At 39.8% G+C, this 24,093-nt stretch overlaps 1 protein-coding gene and 1 long non-coding RNA gene across 2 annotated transcripts in view; one reads left to right on the forward strand and one right to left on the reverse strand.

The window, feature by feature from the left end:
• LOC122812227 overlaps nt 1–16,764 on the reverse strand; it is a 28,126-nt gene extending 11,362 nt beyond the window's left edge. The window contains exon 1 of the long non-coding RNA XR_006366372.1: nt 16,166–16,764. This is a non-coding gene — a long non-coding RNA (uncharacterized LOC122812227). The remainder of the gene's footprint in view (nt 1–16,165) is intronic.
• A 77-nt stretch (nt 16,765–16,841) lies between these two features.
• Nucleotides 16,842–24,093, forward strand: part of LOC122810766 — a 427,664-nt gene continuing 420,412 nt past the window's right edge. Inside the window, exons 1-2 of the mRNA XM_044082326.1 lie at nt 16,842–17,097; nt 18,148–18,475. Of these exons, the coding sequence (XP_043938261.1) occupies nt 18,159–18,475 (317 nt within the window). The 5' untranslated portion in view covers nt 16,842–17,097; nt 18,148–18,158. The remainder of the gene's footprint in view (nt 17,098–18,147; nt 18,476–24,093) is intronic.

The raw sequence follows: 24,093 nt of genomic DNA on the forward strand, positions 1-24,093 counted from the left end.
TGACACTAAACATCTTTCTCTGTAAGGCCCTTTTGTAGAAGGTCTACATCATTAGGTGATTCTATTATGGCTCCAAGTTTGCAGTCATCTGTGAGCTTTGTTAGCCAAAGACCTTCTGTGTTGGCCTGCACTTCAGAGAAGTAGATGCCAAACAGGACAGGACCCAGCACTGAACCCTGTGGTACTCCACTCCTCACTGGTCTGAAGGTACTCCACTTGTCTGAAGTCATACTTGGAATCAGTTACTTTTACTATGTGGGTTCTGTCAGCGAGTTAGTTGGCCACCCATCTTGTGACATAGGGTTTTATGCCCACGTTAATCTGTAATTCCAGAGGGGGGGGTGGTGTTGAGTTATTCCATACTCAAGTTTTGATCTAATGCAACTAACAATGACCATCATTTTTGATTTCCTAGACTTAGTTATATCATTAACCAATTGGTTGATATTAGAAAAACTCCTAGCTGAAACTGCCCATATACTCAGGTCCTTAAATGAGTCTACAGATGTTATGTAGTCCTATCTCACTAATTCTTGCTGGATGGATTTGGAGCAGATATTCGGCTCTGACTGCCAATACTAAAGCTAGAGAGCTTTTACTGGCTCGAGGCTAATCCCTATCTCATGGGGCCTCCCTGCAATTCCCCAGAATTTGCCTCGAAAGCTTCAATGTTGTGTCTTACTGACTTGTTGGCAAACAGTATTTACTAAATTTAGTGCTTGACGTTTTCTATCCTTTTACAGCCTTTAATATGTATCTCTCGTGTGACTGTGACTCCTATTCTTTCCCCTAGGATTGTACAGCCCGTTTAAATTACAGGGCCTTTTCTCAGTGTGCGTCAAAAAAAAAAAAAAAAAGCTATATAACTTTTCTTCTGTACTACTTTTGTCAGTAGTTAGTACTTAGTTATTGCTGCTGTTGCTAGTCTAGCTAGTTTATACCTTTTAGTCATGTCTAAAGAAAAGGATAGAGAGCATAAGGATCCTCGCCCTTCAGGGTTTACAAAGCATGACAGATGCTCACAGAAAATGTCTGAGTCACACCAGTTGTGTATACTGTTTAGGTGAAGCTCATTTGCAAGAGCCCTGTACTTTTTGCCATGCATTTAGCACCAGGGTCTTGAATGAGAGTAAAAGAAAACTTATTGATAGGGGTCTTGTGACTAATTCCTTCCAGAACAGTTGGAACTCTGTCAGGCAGCTCCTAGTCTTCAAAGAGAAAATCTTTGGCCCCAGCTTCAGAGCAGTCAAAAAAGACCAAAGCGTCAGAGCCACAGATTTCTTACTTCTTCCATATCGGTGCAGAGGCAACCTTCGGTACAGAAAATTTTTACCGGATATTGATGCGTCACTCACCTTGACATCTCCTATTTTTGAGAGATCATCTCCTGTCTCCACCAGATCCTCCAGGACTATCAGATGAGGACATCGTGCAGGTGAAGAGGTTGCTTTCAGATCCAGCTCTGGCAAGAAAATTGGTCCCTCTAGACCTAAAGGCTTCGGAGCAGACCCCCTTACCTGCCACTATTCCTCCTCAAGACTGCTTTGCTCTCAGAACCCATTACTTCAGGTTCTTCTGTCTTAGACCAGTCTGTTCTGGGGACTCAACCCGCTTCCTCGGAACAGATTACTCTATCCTTGGTAGCTCAGTCTGGAGCCAAGGGATCTGGGAGCCAATGCTCTTCAGTCAACTCCTAGGGGGACAGTCACCTTGGCTTCTCTTTGGAACTGACCCTCCCTCTCAGTGCCTTGGCTCAGCTTTACTCCCACTTCTGCTTTGGAGCTGTTCCCCCTTGCTAGGCGCTGACCATCTGTCCCCCTTGGAGCAGAGGTCTTCTTCAGAGCAGGGAGGAAAGGCTTTGTCTTCTGCTAAAGCCATACCTTTGGAACCTGTGTCCCATCAGCAGCAGGCAGCAACCTCTTCCCCCTGCCACCCCCCACAGCATAGGGAACCAGAGGCCCAAGCAGCCCCCATTACAGGTGCCCCCTCTTCAGAGACCTCCCCAGATTATCCCACTGGAGAGCTCCCTCGGAAGAGACTGTGTACAAGGAAGCATGTTGACACACCTGAGTTTGTCACTTCTGACACTGATTTAGCGGAATCAGAAGGGTCCTCTAGATCCCTCTCGGAGGAAGTCTCCTTTTCTGAAGATCTCTAAGAAATCCTTAGAAGGGTGATTGGAAGACCTCCAACCCTACTGAGGATGAATCAGTATCTTGAGGCCTTTTGTTCCTGACCTTCCACGTCCTGGGTGACGCTGCCTTATGACCAACTCAGGGGGGTGTCATATCATGGAAAGCCTGGACCTCCCCAGACTCGGTGGAGCCTGTCCAGAGGAGACCAAATAAATTCATGACACCACCCGAGGATAAGACTTTCCTTAGTAAAGGAGTTCCTGTTGATGCTATGGTGGTAGCAATGGCCACCAAGATGATAGAGACATCTTCCAATAGCCATCCTCCTAACAAGGAGTCCAGGATGATTGATAGGTATGGGAAGCATATTTTCTTCAGCAGCATTTACATTAAGATTGAATTACCCTACCTGTTTTACTCATCTTCAGAGGGATCTCCTGAAGGAGTTAGGAGATGCCTTCTAGGGTTCAGTAGCTTCAGGTTCCATGGATAAGATTTCTGAGCAGCTCTCCAGCCTTACATCCATAGCCAACTCCTCCATGAGGCTGATATTGAGCAGCCACAGCAGGAATATCCCTCCGGAGACATTCTTGGATGAGTCTTTGTAATTTCACAGATTCCTTCAAGTCTTCCTTCACCAACTTCCCCTTTGATGGTTAATCTCTTTTTGGACCCCAGGTGAAAGACAGTGGTTCTGTAAATCTTAAAAAGGTTTCCCTCAGGCACAAGGTCAACCCTCCCCTAGAGGCAGAGAGGGGGAGGATATAATGGAAGATGCCACCTTCACGGCAGAGGAAGTCCGCAACATCAAGGAGAGAGAAACCTTCTCTAATCGTTCCTTCCATCGCCCGTCTCTGGAGGCAGTCAAGTACAACAATAGACTACCCCCAAGTGCCTGGCTAACCATTTCGCTAAGATCATTGGGTACACACCATAATATCCAGAGGTTATCTGATCTCCTGTGCATCAGAACCCCCAGCAAATGAGTCTCTACCAGACGTACCACCCATTCAAACTAGACCGTGCAACATCAGAGGTCATCTCATTGCTGAGAAAAAAAAAAAAGTCATCCAAAGTCCCTGCAGAGCAAGTAGGATCTGGAACTTACTCTGGATTCTGTTTAGTTCAGAAAAAGACAGGGGGGAACTGGAGATCAATTCTAGATCTCAGCAGGCTCAACAAGTCCGTAAAGAAATCGAAGTTCCAAATGATCACTCTGCAGTCGATATTTGCCTTCATCAGGAAAGGCAATTGGATGTGCTCAATCGATCTCCAGGACGCATACTACCACATCAAAATGGACAGATGCTCCAGGAGACACTTCCAGCTGGGAGCCATTCAGTTCAGAACACTGCCCTTTGGTCTCATTACAGCCACCCAGAGTGTTCACCAAATGCATGGCAGTGGTTACTGCTCACCTGAGACGTCAAGGATTCCAGGTGTTTCTGTACCTAGACTGGCTCCTCACTGCCACCACCAAGCATCAACTCGCCAGAATCAGTGACGAGACTATCCTTGTGCACCAGTCTAGGCATCAGTGTCAACCTAAAAAAAGTCAGCCTCATCTCCTTTGCAGCACATTGTATTCTTAGGCTTAGAAATAAACAACCACCATGTCAGCAAGACCAACACCAGAAAGTAGTCTCTACAAAGTAGTCAGATCCTTGCTAAACAAAATTCAGGCCAGGGTAGTCCTTAAAGTCCTAGGGACTATGGCTTCATCCATCCCATTAGTTCCTCTAGCTAGTCTACACATGAGGATACTTCAGTGGCTATTTGCCCAATGGTCGATGCAAGACCTTCCATTGTCTCAGATTTTTATAACAAACACCTGCAAGAAGGATCTGACATGGTGGTTGCACACAGAACTTCTAGGTCGTCCACTTGTTCCTCCCCAAGAGAGAGCAGTTTTGAACACGGATGCTTCCCAGATAGGGTGTGTGGGGGGGGGGGCATTATCTGGGAATGACAATCCAAGGTACTTGGCAGAACATAACCACTTGCACATCAATGTTCTGGTGATGGGAGCGGTGCTGTATGCGTTGCAAGCACTTCACAGCTCCCTTCCCACAGAGACAATTGCGATTCAAACAGGTCTGTCGTGTTGTAAATAAGCAAGGGGGAACCAAATCTTACCTGCTTTGCCAAGAGGCCTTAAGATTTTGGAAATGGGAGATGGGCACAAAGGCTCCTGGTAGCAATGCACATCCTGGGGGAATCCAACATAATAGCAAAACTCAGCCAAGCAATTCTGATGTCTCATGAGTGGTCCCTGAATACAGAAGTTGCAAAAGAGATCTTTCACAGATGGGGCCAGCCTTGCTGCGACCTATTCACCACTCACCCGAACACCAAATGCAGCAGCTACTTTGCTCTCATTCCCCATCCAGGGATGTCACCCAGGGATGCTCTAGTCCACGATTGGTCCCTGGGACTTTATGCCTTTCCACCTTTTCTTCTCATCCCAAAGGTAACACAAAGTGAAACAGTTGGAGTTCCTGATCCTCATTGCTCCTTACTGGCCTCGACAAGTATGGTTTTCCCTTCCTGTGGCTCCATCGTTTGGAGGAACCATGGATTCTGGACCCATCTCCAGACCTCTGGAATTGGGGCAGTTCCATCCCACCATCCACACCCTCAAATTGACAGCATGGCTGCTCCAGTTCTACAAATAGCCAGGTGTATTCCCCTATCTCCTTCTGTCAAACACATTCTAATCTCATCCCATAAACCTTCCACTCAAACTATACTCCAGCAAATGGAAAAGGCTTTCTATTTGGGCTATGAATCAAGGCTTAGATCCATATATGGCTCCTATAGAATCTATCCTAGCGTCAACTTTTCCATGAAGGAGCTGCAGCCGCTGCAGTTCAGTTAGCTGCCATTTCCAATTTCCATTTTGGCTTCATGGGAAATCCAATCATGTCACACTCCTTGTGCAAAACCTTCTTAAAAGGAGTTCTTTTCAGGCCTCCAAACAGCCATTAGAACCCCTGGGACTTAAACTTAGTCCTCTCATCTTTAATGTCTGCACCCTTTGAGCCCTGTCCATCAGACCTGAAATTGTCATGGAAAACACTATTCTTAGTAGCCATAAGATCTGCTAGGAGAGTCTTAGAACTGCAAGCTCTTACTATTAGACCTCCTTACATTAATTTTTCACAAAGTCACTCAGGACAAACCCTTCCTTTCTTTCCAAGGTATATTCAGAGCACAATCTGAATAGAGCTACCAGCGTTTTTTTTCCAAACCACTCTAATAAATCTGAGTATAGACTACACCAGTTAGACATTCACAAAATTATCAGATTTTATTTACACAGGACTAAAGAATTCAGAAAATCAGATCAATTATTTTTCCTTTAATAATAAGGGCTTGCCCATTTCCAAGGTTACTCTTTCAAAATGGATTCCGGATTGCATTTCCTTTGCTTATCAAACTGCTAGCAAACACTTACCCCATCAAAGTCAAAAGCCATTCTACTAGAGCTGTATCTACTTCATGTGCCTTTAGATCTAGGCTCCCAATAATACTATTTGCGCAGCAGCTACTTGGGCAAGATCACATACTTTGTCACTCATTACAAATTGGATTTGGCCTCCCGGGACAGGTCTTCCCTTGGGTCCACTGTGCTGAAGTCTCTCTTCACTTGAGCCACCCAGGATATAGATGCTAGGGACGCTGTCCCATCCAGCAAGAATTACGGCAAGATAGAACTACATAAAGAAGTTATGTACTTACCATAACATTCCATGTTTGTACCCATCTCGCCTACATTCTTGCGTTCCTCCCTCCAACCCCCTTCCTGTTCCTGGAGGATCTGGTGGACTATACTGGTGCTGTCAGGTGGACTATACTGGTGTTGTCTGACCTGGTTTTCAATTGTTGTCCACCTGGCATGGATTATATTACAAAATGTTTTGGCTGTATCTATACAGTTCTGATATTTCATACCAGATAGGTACTTATTACTTTCTTGCAAATAAGATCTGGGGAATTTCCGTGAGGCACCATGGCATAGGGGTTATCCTCGAGCCAGTAAAAGCTTTAGTATCGGCAGAGTCAGAGCCAAATATTGGCTCCGAACCCATCCAGCAAGAATGTAGGCGAGATGGACTACAAACATGGAACATTATGGCAAGTACATAACTTCTCTTTTCAATCACTGTGTACTGTATTAAATGCATCCAAAACTAAATTGAAAGGTGAATATTTATCAACATATTAATCTCCTGTGCCCAAATTGTTAATTTAGTAAAGTTATTTCGCAGACATGCCTTATCTGTAATGCATGTAATTAGTTTACCCAATTTCAGGTCATCTGCATATAGACAATACAACACCTCAGATGAAAAAGTCAAGTCTGAAAGATATAATCTAAAGTAGTAAGGGCCTAGGACAGAGCCCTGTGGGACACCCTGACTAACCAAGGATTTCACCCATCCAGTGGCTGTAGGATACTTTCCATGTCCTATTTATAAGCCATGTAGCTGTCCATCTTAAGAGTAAATAGATACCTAGTTCCAATTTATTGATCAGTGTTATGCAGGACCCTGTCAAATGAAGTTAAATCTATATAAATTACATCATAGCACAATTTTTCAATCATAGCTATTATATTGTTGTAGAACATGTTACAGGTAGCAAAAGATCCGTTTTCAACATATGCATGCTGATATATGGTTTCTAGTCCCAACATATCTAGTTCTGAAGCCATTACTACCTTCTCCATTATTTTTCCACAACATAAAAGTAGACTCAAGGGTCTATATAACTATGGGTTTGTAATACTCCCTTTCCCTTGAATACCGGTTTAATAAGTGCACTTCTCCAATCTTGAGGAATATCCCCATATTTATATGACCTAGTGAATTAATAGATCCAACGGTACCGCAAAGTGTTCTCAGGTCATTGTTACCAATTCCATCTCCTCCCTGTACTCTGTTTGGATCCAGTTTTCCAGTTTGTGTAGTTCTTTTTCAATATGTTCCAGTATCTGGGGTTATCTGGATGTCACTAGGACAACGTATTAGCTCTTTTGTTGAACCAAACTGTTTTGCATAAGATTTTTTAAATCTATATAATCTGTTACCCGAGAATACATTTTAGAATCTGCGCACAGTTTTATCAATTTGTCTTTACTACTCCTGCATCTTATATGTATAAAAATGTTTCCTATTGTGCTGAATATCTTTATATAAATTCTTCAAATTTTTCTTGATCTTGTCTCACACTATGCTTAGTCTGTTTGCCCAGCTTTTCAGTTTGACATCTCTTCCATTTCTTGTATTTGTCTCTCACCTTAAACGGGTATCTTATTTTTATGGGAATATCACCCTGATGTCTAGATCCTGATGTTAAACATTTTTGTTTTTTTTTTTTGCACTCAAAATAATTTTTCAAAACTTTTACACATTGTCTGCAGTTTTTCCACTGAAAACCTCTCAATCCAGTTAGTTTTATATAGTGACTGTTTTGCTGCTTCCATATAATCCAATTAACCTTCTGTGCATTGGTTTAGATTTCAGTTTGGCAGAATTATGTTGCAACAAATTAACCTTTTAACCCCATGATAACTGCACATCAACAAGTCATTTCTTTAGGAATACAGTGTTGAGTATGTTCTATCCAGTTATTTTTTTTCAGTCTAAAGCAATTGTTCCTGAACACATTGTGAATAATTTCCTTACTAACATTGTTGAATCAATATTATTCCAGTCTGTTTCGGGTAAAGTTAAGTCCCCAGCCAATATTCTTCCTGCCTGTGTTTCATGTAAGAAATATATACATTCCTCTAGGTCATCTGCACATTACTTTGGTGGTCTATACACTCCAATTGTTATATGTTCCAGGGTTGTATTTATTGTCACAGTATCAGTCAATATATAGTTTTGGTGTTATTGAACATGTAATAATCACAGGTCTCATAATAGTCTTTAATCCTTATCACACCTCCACCTGATTTTTTTGTTAGAATGTCTGTTACAGTAAACATTTATACCCAGACAACTTGTTTCCAGTCATTAGTAAAACAAAACACCAGTAAAACTACCAGTCCGTGCCAGGAGAGAATCAGCTTTATTGCAAAATCCACCATTGATTAAGTCCTTTCACCCACCACCAGGCTTCTTCAGAGTCAATAAATACTAAAAACAGCATTTAAATAGTAAATTCACACTGAATTACATGAGTACCCTGAAATCAATTAAACATTAACCAAATAATGGCCAAATCAACACTAGGTTTAGTTTTACTGGTTTCCAGTCATTGTTCTTTAGCCATGTTTCACAAATTACATTCCCACAAGACTGAAGTTGTCCATTCCCAATAAAAAAAAAATTTAATGCTCCTAGCATTAACAACCAGAGATGCATCAAATGTTGCCATCTGTGAACTGTTAAATTTTCGACCTGGCAAAAATCCTGCCTAGTATGTCAAATATTGCAAAATATTTGCTGTAAAAAATTGACTGATCTTGACAAATGCACACCATCCTGTCTGAACAAGTGTACCCAACACTAGGCTTGGATGCTCTACACATTTCCATTTTTTTAAATCAGGACATTTTTTTTCCATGTAGTTATTTACCCCAAAAATAATTTTCATTCACAGTGACCTGAATATCCTTTCTAGATTTGTGAAAAGTACATCCTAACACCAGTACAATATATCCAAGAGGGCCATTAATTCCCCAACAGTCAGAGAATCCTTGTGGGTAACATCATTTGTACTAACATGAATAAAAACGGATCTGTAATTCCTTACATGAAGGCGTTCCAAGGGTTTTCACATCTTATATTTTTGCTCCTGGCAAGCATAACACTATTCAATGTTCATTATTTTCTCTGCAAATACAAGTATCAGTTCTGCTAATAATTGAATCTAATTACAAGAATGTCTTTGCTAGCCAGCTCTGAAGAATCTTCAGCTTCTAATACAGTAATATCTGCTCCATCAATTGTTACAAAGGATAATCACCATTAGTGTTGTTAATCCCACTGTTTTCAGTGTATTAAATTCTCATACAGCTGGTATTGTAAAGCCACAGCTTGAGCCATGTAGGACATCTTTCTCTATTTTCTTACAGTAATGTTCTTCAGTCCTTCCACATTCACTTGATTTTTTCCTTTTCACCTGCCCCTTGCCTCTTTTCTCTACCTTCTGTTGGAAAACTGTCGTCTTTCTGTAAGCTGATAACCTATAAAATCAGTTACAGTTATTAATCAAGTTTCTTTTTCTTCCTTGTGTTGCAAACTTCCTTTCTTTTTTTCCCCTCTAAACAAACTGGATCCTCAGACTGATGAATACTTGCATCCAGAATTCCGAAGTTGTCGGGGCATTGTCTTGTTTCATAGGGGTTGAATGATTTTTTCCAGACAACAGCTGCATCATTTCCTAAATGTGTTCCATTTGTTCTATGCCTAATATTTCATCAGTCCAGTCATTAATACATGATACAACAGTTGTCCAAACCATGCCAATTGCACAAGTGCAATCATCAAGTCTAGATTTACTTCCAACAATGGTAAGCAAATCATCCAACTTTTGACACAAGGAACACAGATCAGTGTCATCAGCTGTAACTTTTATATATACATAGCATATTACATTGTACAAGATATTTGTGCATTAGCAAATTAATTTCATACTCCTTTAAGGAATCCATATTCAGCTTCAAATTAAAATATTGTAAAAGAAAAGAATAATCAAAATCAGTAACAGAATTAAATGAGAACTTAAATCAACTTCTATAACAAAAAAATTACACCAGCAATATACAACTAAAGTACAGTAAAGTTGTTCTGACCCTACAAGGTCTACAAGCCAGACAAAAGCTGTAATTCCTTTACATCCAAGACATTTAGTAGCTTCTGCTTACTATCACTCGCAGTCACACTTAACAGTAAAGATCAATAAATCACAAATCAAAGTAGGATTGTTTAGATATGCTCCCCATCCATTGGTCTATGTTATGCTTACATAGGGCTAGGGTTGGACTCTGTTTCACATGGATATGTCCTACAGAGTGGGCTTACTAGACACATTTGTCTTGCCAACGTCTTGTGTCACAAGCAAAATTTAAATTCTTGGATCTAGTCATTCTGATGCTGTTAATTTTGTAGATGTTCAAAAGGTCTATCGAACTGGATAAGTTAATATCTTGTATGCCAGGCATAGATAGACTCTCAGTAACCTGTAGGAGAGAGTATAGAGACAGGACTTTAAGGCAATCTGTATAGGACAGTGTGTTTATAGCATGGATTCTTCTGGTAAGGAACATTAGTGGACATTCCAACTTTTGCACACTTCTGTTCAGGTACATGCCAAAGGGAACATACTCAATGATGGGTCTGACAAGGGCTGAATAAAGTGGCACTGACTTCCCTAGAACTAGATGCCATGCCCTTACAAGTTGGGTGACAGAAGGATTTTCTTACTACCTTGGCCACATGTTGGTCACAGGCCAGATTACCTATATATGTTCCTAGATTCTAGACTTCCAGGTCAACTGTTAGGGGTGTCTGATCAATGGAGTAATTAGCCTGGATAGCAGTTTTCTTTAAAAGGCACTATAATCCATTTTTTGACATGGAGGTTAATTCTGTGACTTTGGCAACAATCATTTTCTGTGTTAGACTCTCATTTGTAAGATGTGTGTGTCATGGGGACTCTGATAGCTCCCAGATTGAAGTCATCTGCAAACCTGGGTCAGCCAAAGGCCCATGACATTAACCTTTACCTCCAAAACAGATTCCAAATAGGATCTGTCTTAGTATGGAGATCTGATTTACTCCACTAGTGACTGGTGTCTTGGTGGAGGTGATTTCACCAATCCTGACTTCCTGCATCCTTGTCTGTGAGCCAGGTGACAATCCAGTGAGTTAAGTTATGTGGGGGTTTATTCCCACTTTGCCGAGTTTGTCAACTATATCACAGTGGAGTATTGTATCAAATGCTTTAGCTAGGTCCAGGTATGCACCTTCTTCCATTCACCCATTGCCTTGGTGAGCTTCTCAAAGTCAACCAGGTTTAGTAGGCATGACCTTCCCTTAAAGGCAAACTAATTTGGGTCCAGTGTATGAAGGCTGACCATGTCTTTGCTGATTATTTCCATGATGATTTGTTCCATGGTTTTGCATATTAGACTAGTCAGACTGATAGGTATATATTTGGGTTGGTTGATGGTCCACCCTTTTGAAGTGGCATAACTCTTGCAGTCCTCCATTCTCAAGGTACAAAGCCCATTTATTTTAAAGATATAGTTGAAAAGTGACTCAAGTGGTCCTGATCGGTCATGTTTCAATCTATTTAGGAGGTATTCCAGAACACTGTTGGGGCTCATCAAGGCTGTGTTTTTGGCCTTAGTGAGCACCCCCAGTACCTGCTCCCTGTTAATAGTTGGGAGGAGTTATGCTAGTAGGCATTTCATGGGGGGAGGAGGTAGACCACAAAGTTGGTTAGCCAGCAAACTCACTGTCATTCTGCTCAGTAAAGGTAGTACCATTGACGACCAGTTCAACATACTGTGTGTTGCCTTTGAGGTTTCGGACAAATGTAGACGGTCTTACTGTTGTCTTTTGCCTGCAAGACTATTTTGACTTTGTAATTGGCTTTGCTGGACTTTAGTCATCTTAGTTTCCTGTTTTGTTTAATCAGAGAGCTCCTCCCATTTTGGGAGTTGCTGTTTATATTAGCCATGACTTTTTTTCACTTTAGTTATATACTCTATTAAGGTTAGGAATGCACAAGTGTGGTTTGTTTTTTGACTAACTTCTAGTAGGTACAGCAGTCTACACAGCCATTTATATACTTGTACAGGGTCTCTGAGAATAATTCCACATAGGTTTCTGAACTCAGGGTTGGGCGGGTCTTTGAATTTTGACAAATTATAGCTTAATAGGATGTAGTTTGCTTTGGAATACTTCCTAACTGTTACAGGGCTTGGTGTTGAGACTAAATTAATTTTTATTTTGAAGGAGACAGCTTTGTGGTCTGATCACATTAATGAGGAGGTCAGGCAGTGCAGAACTCTCCCATATTGATGAGTACCAGGTCCATTATGCTTGAACCTGTGGTGGATGCATGCATTCTCTCATCACAGGTATTTGTGTTAGTCCAGGAATTACTGTGCATACAAGCATCAGGTAGTTGGTTTCCCATTCTATATAGGGGTATAGAAAATCTCCCATTAATAGTGTATTTGGGATAATGGTGACCATTCCAGTAGGTCTACATACCAGCTGTGTGATTCTAGAGACATCAAGGATGACCCATGGCTTGCTAGAATAACCTATGTGACCATCTATGGTGATTTGCATATGGATAAATTCCAGGGCATTGTCCTGTTTAACAAGTGTTACCAATATAGATGGAGACTCCTCCACCTTTTGTCTCAGTCTGTGCAGCTGATGGTTTAAATGTGTGGAAGGCATTGCAGCCTTGTAATGCCAGAGTACTTTCTGTGGATTTAAACCATGTCTTGGTAACAGCATAGCTGTCTATATTCAAGAGTAAGGAGGGGACATTTGACCAACTCAAATATGCCCAATTTTCAGACATACAAGAACAAAAGGTACAAATGAGCCCTCAAGCAATGAGTGCAGTGTAATGAAATTGTCTCTCGAACCAAATGTTATTACTTTTATATTTTGATAACTAGGTTGCACAGCTGGGTAGGGTTTATAACTCAATTTCAGGAGATGTCTGGGGAGTCAAGCTTCAAGAGAGAGTAAACATGTGATAAGATAGTTTAAAAACAGAAATTTGTTAGTACCATGCATTTGGCATAGTATGGTTAAAATACTTGCATTCTGAAAGGACACATTAATAAGAAGGAAACAGACAACAGAAACTTTTAATGTTCTGTGAATTTTTTCCTGATATACTGAAACTGTCTTTTTAATAAAGTGGCATACATACAGGGCCGGTGTTAACATTTGGGGGGCCCCCAGCAAGTGTCATGTTTGAGGGCCCCCTAGGCACTCCCCAAAGTATCACCCTATCACTGCCACCCCTCCAAAGCAGCCTTTTAGTTGATGCTGCAAACTTTTAGAAGTAGTTATGTACAGACTAACCTTTAGCTACAATGCTGTTACAGTATGACAGGCCTATGTACTACATTATGTTCACCCTTCTAACAGAGGGATGTTCAGTTACTGGCATTTTAGTTACAACAATGATACAAAATAGCAACTATGTATAGGTCTGGACATAGGTGAAATGCTGTCTATATGCTCTAAAGTGCATTTTAATTTTTTTTTCTTTTTACATAATCTTTTCATCCAATGATGGCTTGAACAGAATGAGGATTAAGAAAAGTCAGTGCTGCTGTTCAACTAGCACACCCTTCCTGACCAAGACAGCATAGTAATAACCACTTAGGAAACAACTCTAAGGCAAGGCCCAAGAAGCCATATATAGGTGCTCTGAGGTGCATCGGAGAGCATTTTTCACAACGTTTTAACCCAATGGTGTTCTAAACAAAAGCCAGGAGTAAGAAAATAACTTCAGTCTTTTCTTTCAAGGATGACACAAGATGTGCCCAAGGGTTAATATTCAAAGATGACAATAGTAGCTCACAAAAAAATGAACAATACATTTGTCTGGATACATAGGTCCAATCTGCGACTATGGCCTGCCTCCCCCTCCCCCCGAAAAGAAGACAGTCACTGCCTAGAGACTGGAATGAAAGCAGATGTTCAAATTGCCAGTGTCCTGCGTTTCAAATGAGTACTGACATACATAAACATAGCATGACTCCTCACTCCTTAACCCAAACTGTCAAAGGCAGCTGCCTATGTACATGCCTGAAGTGCGATTGTGAGGAAAGTGAAAAGAATAACGATTATAGTAATTTATTCAACTTTGTTGCTACTAGATGGTACACACTGCCCCTACACAAGCTATAGTAACCTTTGTACAGACACACAGACCTGGTATTAGAATGGGTGCAGTTGAGAGCAGAGGCCATTATCTGCTTTATCCCAACAGGGTCAAGCCCTGTTCAGGTTAAAGAGCGCAATCAGAAAATTAATATGTTTTTTCTGTTTTTCCCCAACCAGCAACAGCTTTTATGGGGTCCTCACATAGTCAAGGATGGTTAAGGGTGCCCCCTTTATCAATTTATACAGTGTGGGGACCACTAGACTCTTTGAAGATTGAAGTGTCAAGGTTCTGTGATATATTTTATGCATTACTTTTGAAATGCAATTACTTTTTAGCTACATTTTTCACCGATACCCAGAAGAATAATGAGTGTGTCCAGAGATAAAAATCGGTGATATTGTATACAAACACACACAAAAGCCATAGCAGTACTAGTTTAGTACTTATTTCAGCCAGGGTTACCACCTGTCCCACTTTGCGAGGGACAGTCCCTCTTTGGGCAGTTGTGTCCTGACAAGAAATTGTAAAAATGGCAAATGTCCTGAGATTTTAGGACAAAATTATTTCCTATATTTTATGTAATAGTTGCATAAAACAGTTATTCTGTATCTAAAATACCTAAATGTTATAAGAAACAGAATAAGCAACTAAAATGCTACAAGAATAAGTTTTTATTTAGGCAAGAAATTTAAGTTCTAACTTTTGTACTGACCGTGGGTATGTGTCGGCCTGTGAAATCTGATGTTTGTACCAAAAATGTCCCACTTTGCCCATTTGAAAAGGTGGCAACCCTAATTTCAGCAGACAGCAATACTTTGTGTAACACTGGTACTGCCACGCCAAATCAGGGACTGCTGTTTAGCAGTCATCAGTAAGCATCAGGGGTAAGTCACTTGAGTAAAACATACATGTCATTGTCCCCAATTTCAGACTTTCCCTGATTTTGCTCATAATTTTGCTCTATCCTTCATAAAAAAAAAAGTTTGATTTGCTAATAAATCATTCAGGAATACAGTCAATAATTCCAGGCATCAGTAGTTTATACTTTGCATTATCCCCCCCCCCCCCCCAAAAAAAATGCGTGTTGATCTAAAGTGTTAAAGTAATATTTAAAATGTGTTCCTGATTTTGAGCCTTTATTCTCCTAATATTTTTGGAATTGTGTTGAATTTTTGTGTAAAGAAGGCGAGTTGTAGTATCTGGAATTCTACCAATATTTATAAAACTCCCCTGAAAGAAAAAACATCCCTGTAGATCGGAAGCATTAGCTCTTCTTAAAATACAAGGATTGCACTCAAAATCAGTCACTGTGACTTGTTGATCTCTCTATTGCTTATCTTGCTTATAAGTTCATTGTCAGCTTTATTCTACCAGTCATATCATAGCCTTGTTCAGGTTAGAGAGCATAATTCATCAGCTGCTTTTGTAGGGCCCCCATTAAGGCCCTTGCTTGCAGCCACAGGTATTGCAGGTATCTAAAGCTGGCTATGCTGTGGGTGCTACTATAACCAGAGATATCTTGGAATTTTAGAGGAGATATAATTAAGAGTCATTACACATCTCATTTATTAAGTATACAGGATTGCTGCACTAGCTTTTGTTAGTTTGACAGACATGTTAAAAAAATATCAAGATAAGATAAATCTGGTGTGGTTGGGGCCCCCAGTGACCGCAAGGTTTGGTGGTACCTAAAGCCGGCTATGCATACATATACAATTAAGAACTTTACTAGGAAAGACAAAAGATGAATGTGAAGACATTCCAAGTACAGAATCAAAGAATGATTTTAGTACGAGTTCTTATATGGGCTATTATCCATACCTCTCAACTGCTATGAGTTGGCCTTCAGGACCAATTAGCTCAGGTTTAACTTTTCTCCTCTGATTTACATTTCTCAAAGTCAGACCCATAGCATTAAATGAACCATCTCCAAACGGATACACATTACCTATCATAATGGTGAACAAATAGGCAAAATGTGGAACACTTACTAACAGCTTACTAACAACTGCACATAAACTCAGAATACTTAAAATGTGCTGAGTTTTAAATTCTAAAATGTTCTTTTGATAAAATTAATAGGATTCAGTTCTCCTTATCATGGGGATATCCGTTAAAAACAAAAATCCTTACACTGAACGCACCTCTCACGTTTAATGTGGAAGTCCGAGGAACACGAAGTGTTTAACGCGCCAAATGAAGAACGTTCCTCCGAGGTATGGGTAGAACTGTTTATGGATGCATATTTTTAATACATAAACCGAGTCTATACACAAATTCACTACCACTGTCTGTTGTGAAAGAAAAAAACGTGTTATTTTTGACTCTGTTAGGATTTTTAAAGGCCAGTGCCTAGAGGATGAGAGGTGTGGCTACGTCTCTAATCCTATACATCGTTTTCTCCCCTCTGACGTGCAAACTAGCAGTTAAGCTTGGGTTTAAAAAAAAATCTAGAATAATTATGCTACACCTAGATTTGCATCTTAAAACGCCATACTGCATATTAAACGATGCTGTATGGAGTTTGGGACTTGCTTAGCAGTGGCTTAAATATACCCCCTTTACCCAAATTCTTTTAGCAATTTTGCCCTTATGTTCCCGGGGCGCAAAGGGTGGTACCATCTGTGATAAATGGGAGCTATAGTCTCACTCAATCTTTATACTCGCCTACAAAACAACTTTACTTCTTGATTTTTTTCATTAACCTACAAAACTTTTTTTGTTGAATTAGTGCTTTCTTTCAAAAGATCATCCATATAAATATCAAATAGTATATCAATTTTAACAAACCCATACGTATAACAATTTTAAAATACCTTTTTGTTGAAGTTGAAAAAATGTAAATCTACAGTCCTCGCTTTAAATCTACTTTATAATTGGGCTTTAAAAGACAACTCCACCCCCAACAAATGGCGTTTGGCTCTTGGGAAGAGGGTTAATTTAAAACCTTGTTGCTAACTTCACCTGCTCCATACCAGGTGATTTAATTTACCCCAATCGACCAATTTTTATTCATTGTTGTCTGAGGCGTTATCATTTTCTTTACTTTTGTTTTTCTTCATAATCTAACGATCAGGTAATTTACATAGTATTTTTCTTGCCTTTATGTTTGAGTCAAGAATTTAAGAGATCGGGGTGCTTGGCATTGAATAAAAATAAAGTCTGAACTGCTGAGGCCCTAAAATTAGATATTAGAACGTGATCCCTTAATTGTACCCCTTTCATTTATGATGTCATCAAGTAGATTTTATCTCACTTTTAAAATGTTTGCTTTTAACGTAAATTTTAGAGCTGATTTCGTTTATTTTCGTCCAGATCTGTTTATTTAGTTGATCAGTTACAGTGGATCATGCAAGTGTGAAAGTCAAAAAAGCCAAAAAAAAAAAAAAAAACCTCAGGATAAATTTTGCAAGAATGTATCGGTTGAAACGATCTACTTTGGACAGTTTCGTGTTTTGTATTTTTTCTGGTGAAATGGAATCTTGACAAATTAATTATGCTTTTCCAGGCTTCCTGTTTTGTCTTATTTCATTTCTATGTGTAAAGGGTACATAGCTCACAATTCATGAATAGTAAAAGTAGTCTGCACCTCTCAACTGTCCAGATGTTTGTCTCATATTGTGGCCTGCATCTCCTAAAAATTGTTTTTTTTTTTATGGCAAATCACTGAAAACTGAAGTCACTAAATAATGACATATATTTTGAGTTTCAGACTTTCAGAAAATGTATGCCAATACAAAACCTGTTTCTAAGGTTATACGACCAGTATTTAAAATCTGCCCTGTTTTGTACCTCGGCTTCCCCATCCTTTAATTATTTTTGACTTTGCCCAGATTTCTTGTCCTAAGAGGTTGAGAAATATGGAGACAGCTGGTGATGGTGCCAACTTACTTCATCGTCAACATGGGTGTATACTCCAGCTGAGACTCCTTATGTTAAATTTGTAAACAGCGTCTAGTTATACGGTTTCAGTTATACAGTATATCTAAACTTTATTGTAATATAAATAGTGGCAAAAGTGGGTCTAAACTTTACTTTGTGTTACTCCTGTCTATTCTAAAAGTACTGAGTGAACTTTCAACTTTTTTTTTTTTTTTACATTAATTTTCTCTATTGCTATATTTAGGTTGCTGCACCATGTCCCATGATCCAGAGAAGGATGAAGAAGATGGAGACAGACTGTTTGTCTCGTCTCGCGTTCCTGATTTCTCTGATCTGCGGGAAGCCCTTTTCCCTACTTGCCTAGAAGAAGAGACCAAAAGTGGGATTGAACTAGCATCCACCCAATTTTCTGATGTGGGCCTAAGGAAAGCGAAAATGCCTACAACAGAAACACCAGGGGGCGCAAAAGAGACTTGGGGTACGGACTGTCCCTCGGGTCATCCCGAAGCAAGGGAGCCATCGGTGGGGATTAAAACGACAGAAGGGGAGCGCGAGCAAGAGAAGCCTTCCAGGTGTGTATGTATTCTATCTAGGAATTATTTGACCTGCTCGAGCTCTTCGGCTGCCTGACAGAATTATAAAGTGTTTTTTTTTTCAGAATATGCTGGTAATTTTAAGTTATCTGTAAGTTGGTATGTACTCGTTCTTATGGATAAATGTGTGTATTAATTGTGGTGGTTTTCATGTTTTATTTATTTTTTTAATTTTTTTTAAGTATATTAATATCTTGGAAGGAAACTAATGTTGTTGCCACCTAGGTTACTATATATTTGTATGATATGTTTTGCATGCATAGGTTTTTGGGGAGATGCTGTGTTCTGCCAGTATAAATTTCCTTCTGTTGTCATGTTTTATTATTTTGTAGATGTCACCTTCTTCCCGTTGGTTTGTTTTAATTTTTTTCTTGTTCAGACGAGAGTTGATAGAATTAAGCTTAAGGCGTCTTTAATTTTTTTCCTTTTCAAATACCAGAGGTGCGCGTACTCTACAAATTCTTTGGTTACGAATTGCTTTCTGTATAGCGGCAGTTTTGAAAGTTTGTGCGTTTTGAAACGGGATATAATTTCGGTCAGTCATCTAAGCATTTTAATGGCGCCTGTTTAGTAAGTCAACCACCAAACTAGTTGATTTTGAAAAGCCACATAAGTTGATGTTCTCAATGTACGGCAAACTTGGAATCTGGTAATTTCGCATTAATATGTTGGAAGCTTGCAGTTGTTATGACAGTAACTTCTGTTGGGTGCGTTAAGTGGTCAGTCTTTCAATATGATTTCACCTATGTTGTATCACTTGCAATGGCAGCAGATCTAACTGTAGACTTAAATGCTTGCAGGCATCAACAGTCACGAGTCTCAGACTAGTTAACGCGAATATAGTTTCAATAAATGGTAATTAACTTAATTACTTTATACGTATCAACTGGCAGATCTCGAAAATCTTTATAAAAACTATTCAAGATGATATAGCTGGTCAAAAATCTGGATAACTAATTGGCTTGAAATTTGTATCCTTAATCTTGTAAAACTCTCCCATTTCAGTGGGACTGTGGGATACCACCAATTTTAAATATGTTTAAAAGAGAGTAACAAAAATGATGTAGCAATCAAGTAGAATTATGCAGATTAAGCTTTGACTGTGACTTTATTAGTGAGAAAGTAATAGAATTTCTCGTTTTCCAAAAGAGCACACACAAGGATTAGAATCCTTGAAAAAGAGTCTAACTTGTTGGTAAAGACACTGTGTGTTTATCAGCAGGCAACCTGAATTTGACTAGCAGACTTAAGATCCAGAAGACTAGCTGGGGCAGGGATGGATCCCTGATCTGCTTTTTCTAGGGAGGAGAGTATTGCAGTAGACACTCCTGGCTGACACCAGCAATATCTGACATCAGTTCTGCGTGGTGTGAGCATTCTCTTACTGTAGATGTTCTCTGAAAAATGGCCCAGGATATAAATGTATGCCAAATGTACTGGTGGTCTTGCAGTATACACTCATTGGTTTTGCCTTTTCCCTTTACCCATGCATGTAAGCTCCCAGAAATACACAATGTAAAGCTATTCTCTCAAGAGTAAGAGGTACCAAGAATGGATTATGTTGTTGCAGCACACAATGTGGTACAAAGGTTAAGGAGGAGACCCAGGGACAAGGTAAGACTAAACACCAAAAGATACCAAAGTGTGTGTGTGTGTGTGTGTGTGTGTGTGTGTGTGTGTGTGTGTGTGTGTGTGTGTGTGTGGGAGTTGGGGGAATAAAAGAATTCCTGAAAGTGACAGAAAAAGATGGGAATAAGGATATACTCTGTGGAACTGCTTAGAAGAAGGTTTTTGGATAAAACAAAGTTTCAAATGTATGCAGACCAATATTGATTTATGGAAGGATACCAGTAATAATCTGAGTGGACAACACATTGGGCTATATAAGGGAATATCCAGGAATGAAGACAGAGAATGAAAAGAACAAATGTTATGCAGTACAGCTGTGTAAGATGTAACTTCATGCAGCAGTACAGAATTTGTGTGGATCATTTTTCAGAATTAATCTTCCCAGATTTGATGCTCAGATGTAGAGCACATCGTATGGTGGTCCTATTGCATGACATCTGGAAGCAAACGTGGGCATTTTGACTAGAGGAAAAGCCACCAACATTTTTTAAGTTGAACTGATTCGATTCACCGTCGCTATCAACCAGGTGTGTGTTTGTGTGTGTGGGGGGTGGGGGTGGGGGGGGGGCTTGACAGAAATGGGTCAGTGACAGAAGTCTTGGTAAATGATGATTTTACAGATGGCTGGATTGATTGGATGGGAGTGAGGGGATTATTTAAAAAAAAAAAAAAAGGTTTTAAGATGAGCATCAAGTCAAGAAACCACAGTAAAAATAAGCCCTAATGAGTGGTTATTGGTTCGTACTCATCTCGTATGACAGGTGGTCCCAAGATCAGAAAACTGTTAACCAGATTCCGAGAAGATATGATCCAACAAATTAGCTTTGATCAGTTAGGTTAAAATCTGATTTTATTGTGAGATGAGACTGTCAGGGAATACTTTCACGTAAGTGATGCCCGAGTGGGGGATTGTGTCAAAAGCCTTGCCTAAGTCTAGGTAGGCTGTATGCACAGATTTCCCCTCGTTCAGGGCCTTGGTGACTGTCTCGAAGTTCACCATGTTTAACATGCATGATCCCCCTTTGACAAATCCAAACTGAGTAGGGTCAAGTGTTTGGAGATTACATGCATCTTTGATAAGGTTCATGATGATTTGCTCCATGGCCCTGCGGATAAGGCTAGTCAGGCTAATTGGTCTATAGTTCCTGGGGTCAACAGAAGCACCATCTTTGTGCAAGGGGATAACTAGGGCAATTTTCCATTCAGCTGCAATGAAGCCGGTGCCCAGACTATGATTGAAAAGAGTACCCAGTGGTGTTGCTAATTCTTGTTTGAGCCCATGTAGGATACAAACTGGGATGTTATCAGGTCCCATAGATGTTGTGTTTCTGGCCTTAGAGAGGGCATTTGCATGACCTGCTCTTTGGAGGTACAAGGTAGAGGACAGATGGTAGGGATGTCATGGGGTATGTGTGGTCCGGGGGACAGGGGAGTGAAGTTTTCACAGAACCTGTCAGCGAACAGGTTAATTATGTCCACAGGCTCAGAATGTGGTGTCATTAACTAACTACCAGTTTGATACAAATCTGGGCCTTTTCTTTTAGATTAAGTTCTAAAACTTTAATTATATTTTAATGTAATTCATTATACTATATTTTATTTTTAAGCAAAAGCCTAGGAAAACGCACCGCTGGAAATGAAGCAGCAGCAACGAGTAAAGTGGCCCACAGCTGGTATATCGTGTACATTAAATGTAAGGAGGTAGTTCAAGAAAGCAATCATCTGAAGGATTACTAAAATAGTGACAGGCTTTACCAGTAGATGGTAAATGTCTGTATTTTGGTATATATTGGCACCTATCTGGAGTACACTATTTAGGACAGAGGCAGGATTGAGGAGGATAATGTAAACAAATGTCTTGTCTGCGTCTGATGTACAAAAACAACAGTTTACTGTGTAGAGTCTTGAGAGGAGGAGGAGGACATCATGGTCGATTTCCGAGTATCCTGAAGTAAGCCATATCATCCCCATGAGTGTCCTCTTTTCTAATTAGCTTTTGTCAACACTGAAACAAGCCATATAAAACATGGGATAATGGGGTGGAATTACATTAGAGTCTTTAGGAATCTGCATTACAAAACTAGTTAGTTTCAAACTGTATGCATCATTTAATCTAGGTGATGTATAAGCCTGTGGCAGAATAATCCTTTTGTATTCTGCATATTCATTAATAATGTTCTCACCGTGACTTTTTAAAAGGCAGATAAGACATAAGTCAAATAATGCTGTAATCCTGCTAATGCTGCTGCAGTGTGTGCAAAAAAAAAAAAGGCATTACATTTATTCAAACAAAAATATAGTATTTTAACTTTATTTTTTCAAAAAATTGCCTGTTGTGTTCCTAGAACTGCCTACTTGCTTTTTTTTGAGACTATTGGGTTAGATTTATCTGCATGAGCATTTAAAGTTTTGAGATGACTGTTCTGGTCACATTACTCGGAATCTAGTATGTGTGTAGAACACTTGGAAATAATGCAGTGATTATGTGAGTTTCTCTCTGGATGTGGGAGAAACTCCTAAATGCAGTAGAGCTCTATAAAAATGACATTTCTATTGATGCTACCTAGTTGGTGGTGGTGATGGGACTGTCCTATTTTAGAAAGCTCTTCCTGCATAAGCAAGTTGAATACTTTGCATTAAATGTGCCTAGCTGAACGATGGTGTACTTACCAGAATATTCAGAGTAGCATTGTTTTTCAGAAATATTGGCAAATTGCAGTCAGGTGATTTTACTGGTTAACGTTTGTCAGAGCTCCAGGGTCTTTGGAAAGACCATTTTATATGATACTCATACACGTACATATGTATAAGTATGTACACTTTTTTATAATTTTATATGGTTGGGCGTGTTTATAACTATTGTATACTTGTATTACCTATAATCACTTACACTTTGGGAATGTCCAGCTGGAAGAGCCCATTTTCACTGGTGTTCCAGGGGGAAAGAACTTCTCTAGGGTCTCCAGGATACATTTACACTTGCACTTCTGAACTAGGTCATATCTGAGAAGGGTGTTTGGACCATTTCTTTTATCCAGTTAACAAATATTTCACAGTGATGCTTATTTAAATGCAGTCTGCAACTTATTTTATTAACCCCCCCCCTTTACCTGGTGAGAACATTAATCTGGATAAATTTTTTGGAACCCGTCCTGAGCCCTTAACTAAGCAGACTAATTGTAATAATTATAAGCATTATAATAATAAGCATGGTTTAACTGTATGTACATGTCTGGGTTCAGAATATCTGTGCTCAGGAAACATTCGCTCACAGGAGCTCTTCTGTACAGAAGTGTCACTTGGTAGTAAAGCATGTCTGACTTCCATATACCCAAATAAACACAGTAATGACTGTCTGAGAAAATGCATCGGTTTGCAAGTTAAACAACTTGGGAGAAGATCTAAGGGAGTGTAACTTCATATAAAGATTGTAGACAAGTGAGAAGATAATTCTAGACTGCATGGAATAAAAGGGGTTTTCCCATCTGGACATTGCAAATCAACACATGTAATACAAGACAGGTGAGGGAAGAAGCAACCGTTGGTTAAGCAGACTGTGCCCCTTCTTTGGTAGAAAGGAGATTGGATAAAAGAGGCTGGTCAACCTGTCTTCCTCTGTGTGATGTGTTTTGTTGGGGTCTATATTATCTAATCTAAGAGGCATTACAGCGAATGCCTCTTCATCGACCCTTAGAGTGAAACGGCAGTTATGTGAACGGCCAAATCGGCTATCCTAGGGGAAAAATGCTTGGCCATCAGTGTGAATTTGCCCTTTTCCCCACTGTAGTGCGATCTCGGAGTTGGTATATTTAGTTGGGGGTGTGGGGGGGGGGGCAAAACCCCCCCACTTTGAGGTGTTAGTGATATTTTGTTTCTGGCTGGATCAGTGATTATTATTTTTTTTTTTTCCCCCAGGTAAAAAAAATTGCTGATTTGGCCGTCCGCGGAATTGGCGATTCGCTGTTTAA

Source organism: Protopterus annectens, chromosome 9.part0 (assembly GCF_019279795.1).
Source record: "Protopterus annectens isolate FY-2018-M chromosome 9.part0, PAN1.0, whole genome shotgun sequence".
NCBI classification, from domain to species: domain Eukaryota; kingdom Metazoa; phylum Chordata; order Ceratodontiformes; family Protopteridae; genus Protopterus; species Protopterus annectens.